Source organism: Quercus suber, unplaced genomic scaffold, assembly GCF_002906115.3.
Source record: "Quercus suber isolate HL8 unplaced genomic scaffold, Cork oak 2.0 scaffold_32, whole genome shotgun sequence".
Lineage (NCBI taxonomy): Eukaryota > Viridiplantae > Streptophyta > Magnoliopsida > Fagales > Fagaceae > Quercus > Quercus suber.
The window spans coordinates 191,804-204,827 of record NW_027069497.1 but is presented as its reverse complement, the minus strand read 5'-3'; the positions used below and the strand labels follow the sequence as shown (position 1 = coordinate 204,827).

The 13,024-nt window shown below is 31.4% G+C and overlaps 1 protein-coding gene and 1 pseudogene across 1 annotated transcript; one reads left to right on the top strand and one right to left on the bottom strand.

Annotated features, from left to right (window-relative positions):
- Positions 1-46: 46 nt before the first annotated feature.
- On the top strand, positions 47-1,203 carry LOC111990630 (protein NUCLEAR FUSION DEFECTIVE 4; the record flags this gene model as incomplete). The annotated part of the gene is given in 3 exon segments (XM_065770483.1): positions 47-227; positions 230-413; positions 528-1,203. Coding segments are annotated over 3 exon segments (861 nt in total), but the record flags the coding sequence as incomplete, so codon positions are not given.
- A 2,726-nt stretch (positions 1,204-3,929) lies between these two features.
- On the bottom strand, positions 3,930-6,763 carry LOC136066354 (uncharacterized; annotated as a pseudogene).
- Between the last annotated feature and the right edge of the window lie 6,261 nt (positions 6,764-13,024).

The following is a 13,024-nucleotide window of genomic DNA, read 5'->3' as shown; positions in this document are numbered from 1 at the left end:
AAAATAATAAAAAATAATTTTTATAACATTAATCACCCTTTTAATTTTCAGTGAGGTTGAAGATGAGAAGCCTCCAGAATTAGACTCCCTTCCGGCATCAGAAAGGCAAAAACGAATTGCTCATTTGCAAGCTAAACTGTTCCAAGCTGCTGCTGAAGGAGCTGTGAGAAGGCGAAAAGGCCCTCGTAGAGGAGAGGATTTCACCTTAATGCAGGCATTAAGAAAAGCAGATTTTGGCTGATCTTCTTCTCCCTCGTTCTGGCTTCTGGATCCGGTATGGCAGTTATTGATAACTTGGGTCAGATTTGTGAATCACTGGGATATAATGATACAACTATATATGTATCCTTGATCAGCGTTTGGAACTTTCTTGGCCGTGTTGGTGGCGGCTACTTCTCTGAGCTTGTAATAAGGTACACTAATTATTTAATTTAAAAGTACAACATTAGTATTTTCCTTCAGTCATTATAAGCACATCATTTCCTGATCCTGATCCTGTTTTGTAAATTGTTATTTAATTTTACCAGAAAATATGCCTACCCAAGACCAGTGACAATGGCTGTGGTTCAGGTTATCATGGCAATTGGACTTTTCTACGCTACTATGGGATGGCCTGGAGAAATTTATGTTCTCACTGTGTTTATAGGGCTTGGGTATGGTGCTCACTGGGCAATTGTGCCAGCTTCAGCTTCTGAGCTATTTGGCCTGAAGAGTTTTGGGGCCTTGTATAATTTTCTTACACTTGCTAGTCCAGTAGGTTCTCTGATTTTCTCAGGTGTCATTGCTAGTGGTATATATGACTATTATGCAGAGCTGCAAGCCGGCCTCTCACATCAAAATTCTGAAGCCATGCTTGCAATTCCTCTTCGTGATGACGACCTCACTTGTTTGGGAACCATATGCTATTCCATCACATTTGGGATCCTGTCTGGACTTTGCCTTGTTGCTACAGTCTTGAGTTTGATTGTTGTTTATCGGACTAAGAGGGTTTATGCCAACCTGTATGGAAATTCTCGCGGTTGAGTTACAAGTTACTGAAGAGTGAAGACCTACTATTAGCATATGGTTGCCAAGAATTATTCATTCTTACTTTAAGGCTGAGGAGAGGGTGAGCCAATTGAACTATACTCATTAACAATGGGGCCATTTATTCATATTCATAATTTGTTTGATGAAAAATTGGAATGCAACAAGTTTACAACAGCGATATACTACTTAGAAAAAAATAATAATTAAACATTGAAATGTATGTGCATAAATAAATAAAGTTTTAATTAATCATATATAATATGATATATGGCAGTATGACCTTAAAGAAAAAAAAGGCTCATCCAAGAAAATGGCCAAACTATGAGTGAATGGAAAGAGACAAAAAGACACTAATATGAATCACAGGTGCATGCCCTTAATTAAGATATTCATTAAACAACACGTTTTCAAGAAAGTTGATATTATTTAATTTCTTGACATGAACATGATCGATAACAATTTAGTACTTAATTGAAAAGTTGTCATTTGCTTCTGATTCTGGTGTCTTTTTTTATCTGGACATGCATGTGACTCGGACACAGCTGCTTACATTTTCTTTAATGGCAATCTAAAGGGTTTTTTTTTTTTTTTTTTTTTTTTTTTTTTTTTTTTTTTTTGGGGGGGGGGGGGGGGGGGGGGTGGGAATTAATCTAAAAGGTTTTTCAGAATTTTAATTTACTCAATTTTGGTAAATTTTTTAAGCTCAAATAAAAATCTGAGTCTGAATTTTATCTTAAAAAAATTGTAATGTGTTGGCATAATACTAAAGAATAATTATTTGACTCATTTTCAAATAAGTATTAGCATTGGGGGTGTAAAAGCCCTCAAGATGCTATTTTACCAATCAACACTCAAAAAATGAAGTTTATCTAAATATGTATATGTATATTTATTTTTTTAGCAACTACGAATAGTGAGTTCCCAAATATTCAACCTATTATTAATGAGTTATAAACATAAAAAATATATATATGATTGGGGAGACAGAATGAGACAAAGAAGAAGAGGGGAAAGAGAGATGGAAAGAAGAGAGAGAAACAAAATTTTTATATTATTTGATTATGTAGTTTATATTGTATTATTTTATTGAGTTGTATGTAAAAATAATAACTGGAATGTTGAGTATATTATTAAAAAAGTTGGTAAAATAAATAAAGTAGTGTTTAAGATGTAAAATATATCTTTTTTTACATTCTCAGATGTGAATGCTAAGTAATTTAGTGAAGTGAAAGTCTTGTAATTTAATTGACATCTCCTAATATAGTCGAAAATTTAGGAAGAAAATGTTCAACACATTGTTATCTAAAAAAAAAAAAAAGGGGGTTAAGTCTGGGCCTTGGCTTTCATTCAAATCCAAAACAAGATCTATGAACTTTTTTTTTTTCTGATAATCAAACTTGTATTTAGTGTAATGGTGGGGTCTCGCGACACTTTTATATAATCTTCTTGTAGTTGTCATAGCCATCAATTAATAATAGTAACTATCATATTGCAATTGGCAACCTTCTTATCCTCCAGTCCAACTCCAATAATTTCTTAAGCTTATATTCCTTTGACCAATAAACCCTACTGGCATCTTTCATTACATGACTAATTTATCATTTAAAATGAAAAATAAAATCAATGCCCAATAAGAGCCACATTCAACTGTACATGTGTCATCCTAATATATCTATAATCTATTCATGTACCATTATCAAAAAAATCTATTCACTAACAATCCCCATCATATGTTATATATTGTTAGCACTATATATATTAATATCGTATCAATGATATTAGTAGTGCCATTTTGTATTCATCAAAAAAAAAAAAAAAATCATAACAAAAAAATAGTGCCATTTTGTTCTTGTGATTTACTACAAGAATAAAACATATTGCACATTTGAGTGTATCCACACAAGTATTTAATGACACTAAATCTTGAGTCTAACTCACATTTTTAATCTTGAAATCTTGAGTTAGACTCACAGTTTCAGTGTTATTACACACTTAGTGTGTATGCACACAAGGATAAACACTGCCCTTTACTATAATACTAACTCCCCTCTCAAATTGTCTCATATCTCAAATTAGTAGGCAAATTCATGTAGATTATTCTATATGAAGGGTTTTGTTAGGGTCCACCTTGGTTAGGCTTGTTAAGTTCAACAATTATATACAAATGCGAATGCTTGGTAAATGATTATTTGTGATTTGAATGCTATATTTTAATTAGAATAATTATTAAATAATTAAATTCATTATTTCTTAACAATTTAAAATTTGGAGGGAATATGTAATTTACCACGGTGTTAAAAGTCCTGAGTCCCAAGTTAAACACTAGTACTTCATGTAAATATTTTTTCTTCTATATTATATATATATTATATATATAAGTAGTGCTTCAACAAGAAGGTAGTTGAGACTTGAGATTAATGCTTCTGGAACCTCAAATTATTTATACTACTCTTTCTGATTTTGCAAGAAAGAGTACTTTCTCTTATAAAGAACAAACGGTCGGTATTTTCTTTCTTTCTTTCATTGTTTCTTTTAAGAAGATGATAGGTGGTGTTTTTAATCATAGGACCATATAGGACTAAAGTAATAAACTATATATTTGAAGAAATCTGTTACTAATATAAGCTGGATAAGTTATTTCATTAAAAAAATAAGCTTGATACGTTATTATTGTTACTGTTCCGTTTGGATTGCGCGTTTCACGTTTACGTTTGCATCTGCCTTCTTTTTTCTTTTCTTTTTTGTTTCTTGACCAGTACTTTTGCACTGTTCATGAAATATGAACAGTATATTAAGCAAAGTTACTGTATTAAAAGAGTAAATAGTGTTATAAAATATTTTTTTATTATTTTTAATTTTCATCAAATAAGTGATATTTATGAACAGTATATTAAGCAAAGTTACCAANTTCTGCATTTTCTTAATGCCTGCATTAAGGTGAAATCCTCTCCCTCTACGGGCCTTTTCGCCTTCTCACAGCTCCTTCAGCAGCAGCTTGGAACAGTTTAGCTTGCAAAGAGCAATTCGGTTTTGCCTTTCTGATGCCGGAAGGGAGTCTAATTCTGGAGGCTTCTCATCTTCAACCTCACTGAGAATAATCTCATTCACATCCTGCTCAGATTTACTTGCTTCTTGTTCTGTGCTTCAGAGAGAAGGCTCTCCTCAGCTGAAGCCTTGGTCCCGAGAAGAATACCAATCGAATGGGAATTATAACTGGAAGCAGTATGAGAAGAATTAAAATAACTGCAAATAAAGTGATTATAGCTTGACTCACGTTAACCAGATCCTCAATCACCAACACTGCCAGCAGATAAATTGCCAGAATGAGGCAAACACTGTAGTAAAGAAGAAGCTTGAATTATCAGACGGTTTAACTTGTTTGTGACCTCCCACAGGTCTAACAATGAACATCAGAGCAATAATAACAATTGTTGGTCCAACTGCAACCATGAAAATGAGCGATGATTCATTCGAAAATTGATCATAAGATAAATCTGAGTCAAATTCACACTCAATCCAGCAAATCCCTTCAATATCCCCCACAACAGGACCCCGGCTTTTGGGAAGTTTGCACACATGAAACCAGAGCAGCTGTGTTGAAGTAGGTCTCACGTTTGTTCCCAAATATTGCAAGGCACAACTGCAAACTAAAAAATGGTTAACATTTTTGCCAGCACAACAATAGAGTTTAAGAAATCTTTCAGTTCTTTCTGACTAAGTGACTTAACTAATCAAATCCAAAGTACATGCTTCGCAGCAGGATAAGTTACATGTAAAGAAATAATTGCCATTCTCTTGTAGTAAGCTAAAGGAGTAATACCATGATCAATGTACATGAACCTCTATACACTTATTCCACTTCAATTCAGATCTAGGAGTTATATGACCATTTCTCCAATATGGACTCTGAAATGCATCTTCATGTCTGTCAAGCATGCTTTTGTGTGTGTGTGTGTGTGTGTGTGTGTGTATCTTTGATACCTATCCATGTTGCAAGTGAAAAACATATATGTATCTCATAAATAGCAGTTCCTACAGTTAATTTGTGTGATAGGCAAACTTCAACAACATGGTTTGTAACATCTACAAGAAATTGCTACCGAAAAAAGTTGTATAATTGTCTCAAAAAAGGAGATTTATCCATATTCTTTAAATTGGTTTAAAAAAGAAAAAAAGGAAAAAGAGAGAAATGTACACTGGCTATCATCAAATGCTTTTCAGGATGAAGTTAACATTCAAAAACACCAGAGAGGAACAATAAGGGATCTAGCTTCTGCAAGAGAATCACTTAAGGCAAAGAAACCCCTAATCATTCAACACATCCATACTTTGTTGGACATCTTTACTCGCGCAATTAAGAAAACTAACGAATCACATCCTTATACTTAAGAGAGGACTTCTTCTGATATTGAACCAAAACATCATGTTCAAACTTCACTCAAGTGTTTTAATTCTGTAGTTATTTTCAGAAAGTAAAGCAAACCCTTAAAAAGATTAAATCTGTAGTTATTTTCAGCAAGTAAAAACAAATGGCTGGCTTTTCACAAGGATCTTATACCCATATCAGGTATCTATTAAAAGAGTCAGTCAAGCAATCTACTTGACAGTTGACACCCCCATCAATTTACAGTCCCAATCCAGCATAATGATTAATCAGAAGCTATATACCGAGATAAACAAATAATGGTTCTGCAACCCAAATTTGAAAGACCAGTCTCCTCAAAATTTGGCCCCTTATTTTTCCTGTTTGATTCAATTCTCTGGCATGGCATTGTCGTTTTCATTTGTCCACTCTCCTCACTTGAGGAATTTCAAGCTTCTTACAATTTTGATGGATTGACAAAACACTGATTAAATCAGTTCTGAAAGTTCTAATTTGGGAATACATCTTCTAACACAAAACGACAAAGGTTTTGGCAATTGGCATACATGTCGACCACATCACATTCGCTCATGATCACTGAAATATAGCTGAAGATGATCACCATGTGTGTGTGTGTGTGTGAGAGAGAGGAGAGAGAGAGTCTCACAGAGAAATCAAGCAATATTTATCAAGATTCAAATAATAAAAATCGAACTCTTCCATAGACGCAAAAGAGAAATTAAATTTAAATCACACAAACAGAAAAAAGAGTGAACAAATGAGAAGTTGATTAAACTCACCACCCAAAAGGCAAAGCAGGCAAATACACCAGCAACAACAAGCCAAACCAAGCCATACCCAACAAAGTTCTGCACCACCCCAATGAGCAAAATGACCCAGATGGGCAAAACCTCACACAAACTCCCAGCCACAAAACCAATACTATCACCCAAGTCCTTAGCCACACCCAAAAAAGCCACCTGCCTCTGATCGTACCCCATGGCACTCTTTATCACAGGTGATATGCTCCCAAACAAGTACCCAACACCTGCACACGACTGCACCCACATTGCACACACAAACACCAGCCATCTGTTGTTGATCAAAACCTTGAACTTTTCATGCCACTGAAGCTGCATATTCCTATCTGATCAATTCAAGACCACAGTCACTGTTCAAACAGGTTCAATTTTTGCATACCAGTTTGATTAAGATTGAACAACTATGAAGGTAAAACGTGCAACTTATTGTGTTTTTTTTTTTTGGTTAGCGTGAAGGGTCTGAGAGAGAGCGGACCATAGCGCAGTTATAAGGCGTCATGCGCCTTGCTCTTTCCGACCAAACAGTCATTGCATTTTTTTTTTTTTTTTTTTTGGTCAGCAACAGTCATTGCATTACTACAATAATAACTTATCTATCTTTTTTATTTATTATTATGAAATAACTTATCAAGCTGTTGATGTGGGCCGTGTGGCTTGCATTGCCAAGCCCAAGTCAACACAGGTTTACCAAGTACTTGATGTATTAGGAGTCCAAGTTAGCCGACCTAACATATATCCCTGTGTATATGTTATTAGTTACGGCCATAGAACCTGAATAAACCTAGTAGGCTACAGCTGCGTAATAAGAAGAATAGTGTTTTTTTGTCTTGCGGGTGAAAAAGAGTTAGGATGTATTGAGATTTAGGTTTCTAGAAAATGTTGTTGTGCACCATTATATCTCTCTTTTTTTATAGTGAAATTTTTCTGTCGTAGTTGTGGAGGTAGGCAGTTTGCCAAATCACGTAAAGTTTTATATTCTTTGTGTGTGCTTGTTATTTAGTTTCTGTTTATTTACTATTATTGATTTGAATCCGGTGGTGCTATTTGCACAACACAAGCTTATATTAGTAACAGATTTCTTCGACTATATAGCTTATTACTTTGCTCCTATATATTCCTATGATTGTAAACACCACCTATCATCTTCTTAAATGAAACAATGAAAGAAAGAAAATACCAATCGTTTGTTTCTTTTTAAGGAAAAGTACTCTTCTCTTGCAAAAACAGAAAGAGTGCTATAATAAATTTGAGGATTCCAGAAGCATATATCTCAACTAGCTTCTTGTTGAAGTACTATATATATATATATATATATTTAGAAGAAAAAATATTTACATGTAGTGCTAGTATTTAACTAATTGGGACACCTTCTCCAAAAAAAAAAAAAAAAAAACTAATTGGGACTCAGGACTTTTATTAATACTATGATAAATTACATATTCTCTCCAAATCTTAAACCGTTAAGAAATAATAATGTATTTAATAATTTAATAATTATTCTAATCAAAAGACAGCATTCAAATCACAAATAATCATTTATCGAGCATTTGCATTTGTATATAATTGTTGAACTTAACGAGCCTAACCAAGGTGGACACTAACAAAACCCTTCATATAGAATAATCTACATGAATTTACCTAGCTAATTTGAGATACGAGACAAATTTGTGGTGATTAGTATCATAGTAAAGGGTAGTATTTACACTCGTATGCATACATACTAAGTGTGTAATCATTTAGTGGGTGATTAGTATCACATGTGCTGTTGCATGTGACTCTTATTGGGCATTGATTTTATTTTTCATTTCAAATGATAAACTAGTCATGTAATAGACTAATAGGAAGATGCCAGAAGGGTTTATCAGTCAACGAAATAAACTTCAGAAAATATTGGAGTTGGACTGGAGGATGAGAATTGCAATATGATATTTACTAGTAGTATTAATTGATGGCTATGAAAAAGAGCTGGTGGCTCCATGAATTTTTCACAGGGTATTCTTTAAAAAGTATAAATTATACAACTTAATAAAAAGAGAAATTCATATATTGACAACAACAATAATAAAAAAACACACGCAAATACATAAAATTTACAATTATCTTATACGAATTTTCATATTTTGAAATTTATGCATGATAGTCTCATTATCAATGCTATAACATATATCTCTTTTAATTTACACAACCAAGCAGTAATTCATTCACTGAATGTAGAACAAATTATAAAGCAAAATTTAATTTTATTGGCATAAAAAAAACTAAAAGTGTTCCCAATTTTTTTTTTGAAGGAAAACAAATAAATTTTTTTAAATATTATATATTAAAAAAAAATTCAGGTCACGGTTGTCCTGGGACCACCCTACCTTAAGGTGGCGCTGCCCCTAATGACAACTACATGATGATTATATAACAGTGCTAGGAGACCCCACTATTACACTAAAATACAAGTTTATCGATCTTGTTTTGGATTCGAATGAAAGCAAATGCCCTGACTTATCCCCTTTTTTTAGATAACTTGCCGTCAATTATGTTACAAGACCCTCCAGTTAACTAAATTATTTGTTTAAGAATGTGGCAGTTGATTATTCTTTAATATTATGTCAATACATTACAATTTAAAAAAAAAAAAAATTTAAAAAGATAAAATTTAGGACTCAGATTTTTTATTTGAGCTTAAGAAAATTCACCAAAATTGAGTGAATTAAAATTCAGAAAACCCTTTTAGATTGCCAATAAAGAAAATGTAAGCAGCAGTGTCCGAGTCACATGCATGTCCAGAAAAAAAAAAGGACACCAGAATCAGAAGCAAATAACAACTTTTCAATTAAGTACTAAATTGTTATCGATCATGTCAAGAAATTAAATAATATAATATCAAATTTCTTGAAAACGTGTTGTTTAATTAATATCTTAATAAAGAGGCATGCACCTGTGATTAATTATTAGTGTCTTTTGTCTCTTTCCATTCACTCTTAGTTTGGCCATTTTCTTGGATGAGCCTTTTTTTTCTTTAAGGTCATAGTGCCATATATCATATTATATATGATTTCTCAACAAAATATGTCTCTTTCCATTCACTCTTAGTTTGGCCATTTTCTTGGATGAGCCTTTTTTTTCTTAAAGGTCATAGTGCCATATATCATATTATATATGATTTCTCAACAATATATATATATATATATATATGATAATCCCAGTTGATAATGCAGAGGCCCAACCATTCTATTTCTATTAGTCAATGGCCGTACGTGTTAAATCACCCCTTTTTTATTTTATTTTATTTTATTTTTGAATGGAAGGTAGAAGACAGATCTCATTTTAAAAAATTAGAATATGTAAGGGGAGTATGGGATATATATGATATATCACATTTGATCTTAGATACTATACTTGATCTTAATATATGTGATATATCATATATAATCCAAGTACATTGCTACTTTATAAGATCAACTTGTCTCTTGATTTTTAGAGACTTTTTTTTCTTCTTATCCGTGTAAAATGAGCACCTTTTTCAGTTTATATCTCATGATAATTCATAAGTGCATTCATGTTTCAACATCTTGTGAAGCTCATATATGTTTTGCATCACCAAAAAAAACAAAAGGATAAGTCTCTCTCTCTCTCTCTCTCTCCATATATATATGCATACAAATATTCTAATTTTTTTAAAAGAAATTTATCGAGAAGCCTCCACCCAAAATTCTAATATTTCTAAATATAGTTCTTAAACTAGTGATTTTAGGGCATTTTTTAACATTTCTCCATAATTAAATAAGTTCTAATATAAGTCAAACGTGATTTTGGAACTCAAGTTTGGTAACCTCGAAAGACATTAACTAATTAAGCTTGGGGGGAGGTTTTTCTGTAATTTTTTTTTTTTGCAAAACAGTATATTTGGCAAAAAAAAGAAAAAGAAAAAAAAAAGAGAGTATATTCTGAAGTGCTTTGATAAATTTTAATACAACATTGTTGGATTAAATGTAGAATTAGTATTTTTAATGCCAGACAGTTTAATAGAAACCAAAAAAAAAAAAAAAAAGTTTAATGTGTAACAATTTGTTTCAAAAACAGTAGCTAATCCATAAACATCCTCTCTATCATTAATTCGAGGATGAATTGCTAATCCCACCACATTCTCACATAGATTAGTGACGAAAAGATTGAGAAGTTTATAACTTCTAGACACTCAATCCCCATTATAATCAATCTTTTGAGCTTCAAGGACCTGGGTGTTACACTCTCATTGATGAATCCCATTCTTCATAGGATACTTGTAAGTTGGATGAGATTAATTAATTATTTGAAAAGAGAAAGAAAATGAAAAATATAAACCAATGTATGGCTTAACAACTAGCAGGAACGAACCAGGATTCAAACTTATGGGGGTTGAAGTTCTTTGTTCAAAGATTTAAAAAATTAAAATATCAATATTAGAGGTTGACAACGATGCATTATTAGAATTAATTTTCTAATTATTTGTATTTTTATTTTGAAAAAAAAAATCACAAATGACAATTTATAATCAAGAGTTTTATAAGCTAATTGGCACATTTTTATATTTCAAGGTCTGACCAAGATTACTCCGATTCTTTATTCTATTGACATTATAAATTTTAAAAAATGTATTATTTTGACATAATTCTATAACTAATATGCTATATATATATATATATATAGTAAAAAGATTCTTTTAAAAAAAAAAAACACTATAGTTAAAAGTTGAAATCTATGTCAAGTATTATATTAATAAAACAGCTAAAATAATGGTTAATAAATATCATGCATTAATATTCAGCGAAAAAAAAGGGTAAGACAATTATTGGTGTCTTAGTAAGGTTGAGATTTTTTTCCTTTGAAAAATTGCAAGTTTAAAAAATAGTAAAAAAAAAATTAAAAGAGATCTATTAAACAATCACATGATAATGGATGGTAACTTTGAGTCTTTGACTAAGTAAATAATAAAGTTTTTCTATCATTACATTAATTTAGTTAAGTCACAAAATTTATTACCAATAGACTAATCTCATACATGCTTTGGTGGCAATTTAGGTAAGGCACAAAACAATAGATTGTTGTTGTTTCACACATGTATTACCATTTATGCATGCATGTCAAGTGTGTCCCAAAGTTAATAAAACATTAAAAATAAAAAAAATTATACCATTCAAAAAATAGATAAATTTTTTCCACTTGTTGAGTTAAAGACACCAACTAATCCAAGCAGTTGGTGATTAACTGGTGTGTGGATGGAGCAATCAGCTATATAAGAATTGTCTATTTGGCTATAAGGTGGAGTCATTTGAGAGGGGCATAGAGCTCTCAAATGAGATATAGAAAATGGGTAAAAGTTATTAGGTTTTTGTGATTTGTTTTGCTAGGATTTGTAATTGATTTGTTGTTTTTATTTTTGTTTAGACCAAATTTATGATTTGTCCAAAGATTTTTCTTATTATCAGGATATGTGTTTTTAAAAAAAGATTTTTCTTGTTATCTATTTTTGAGATTTATGGGTCAACTTGTCAATTTTTTGAGAGAGGGAAGCCAGGTAAATAAATTTTAGAGTTAAAAATAAATTTTTGTGTGTAAATATATATACTAAAAATAATCTAAATCCAAACGCATACTACATGATTTTTTTTCTAAGGGTTGGAGGCCCTAAGCCCTAAGGCAGTTCCGTCCTTGACAACTAGCATCACATGGTGGTTCCTTTTTTTATTAAGTTTATTGTAGAACAGCTATATAGTACTTCTGTATATAATTGTAATAGCGCAGTATGACTGGTTTATCCTCTCCATCATTTATACTTATGTTAAACTAGAAGAATTTTCTCTATATGTATTTGAATTTATGGGATATGTTTCATAATGGTTGCTTTTTTTTTATTAGATCAAGAAATTAAACCATTAATAAATTTATGTTTGGGGGTAAGCCAAGTTAATCATGAATTTAATATAATTGAATTACAAGCTAGAAAATTTATTCACGTGAACAGCTTAATTGATGTGAATGTGTGATGCCTCAGCCTGAAGACTTATCTAAATTTAAAAGAATAATCAATATTTATATACCTGCCAGCTAGAAATATTCTGCATCACTATATCAGTTTTAACACGCAAGAGCTAGACAACTATACTTAAAAGATTTGATATGTTTAATTAATATATATATATATATATATAAGTTTCCTTCTTATGTCAATCATAGGATTATCATTAGATTTAGACCATTGAAACACCATGTGCATTACTGAATATTCATTTTGTTCTTGTCATGTAATTAGGTATTGACCATTATGGCCAATTCATATTTGTGAGAGGGTCATCAAATTTAGTGAACCAATTAGTGTTTGTTATTAGTATTTTAATTAAATTTTTTTTAGAATTAATGGTATTTTCATAACTCAATAATTGAGCTTTCACCCAAATCAATTAGGGTTAGAGTTTGGTTTTAGTAATCTATATAAGCATATACTATTGTTCTCTCATGATGACCAATTTAGAATTTAAAAATTTTATACCCAAAAAAAAAAAAAAAAACTATTCACCAAGCTGTTTTTGGATGAGTTTTCAATTTGGCAATAACAAGTAAATGAGTAATTCATATCTGCTCTAAATATAACAATTTTGGCCAGGTATTTAATTGTAAATTTCTAACATTGAAAACTTGATTATTATAAGTTAAAGAAAATAGCCATCAGATCACTTGGGCCACCTATTCAATGTTATGAACTGAATGTATCACATGTCCAACTACTCTTACAGGACCGTGCAAATTGTCTTCTTAAACACGTGTATATTATGTCCCTTTT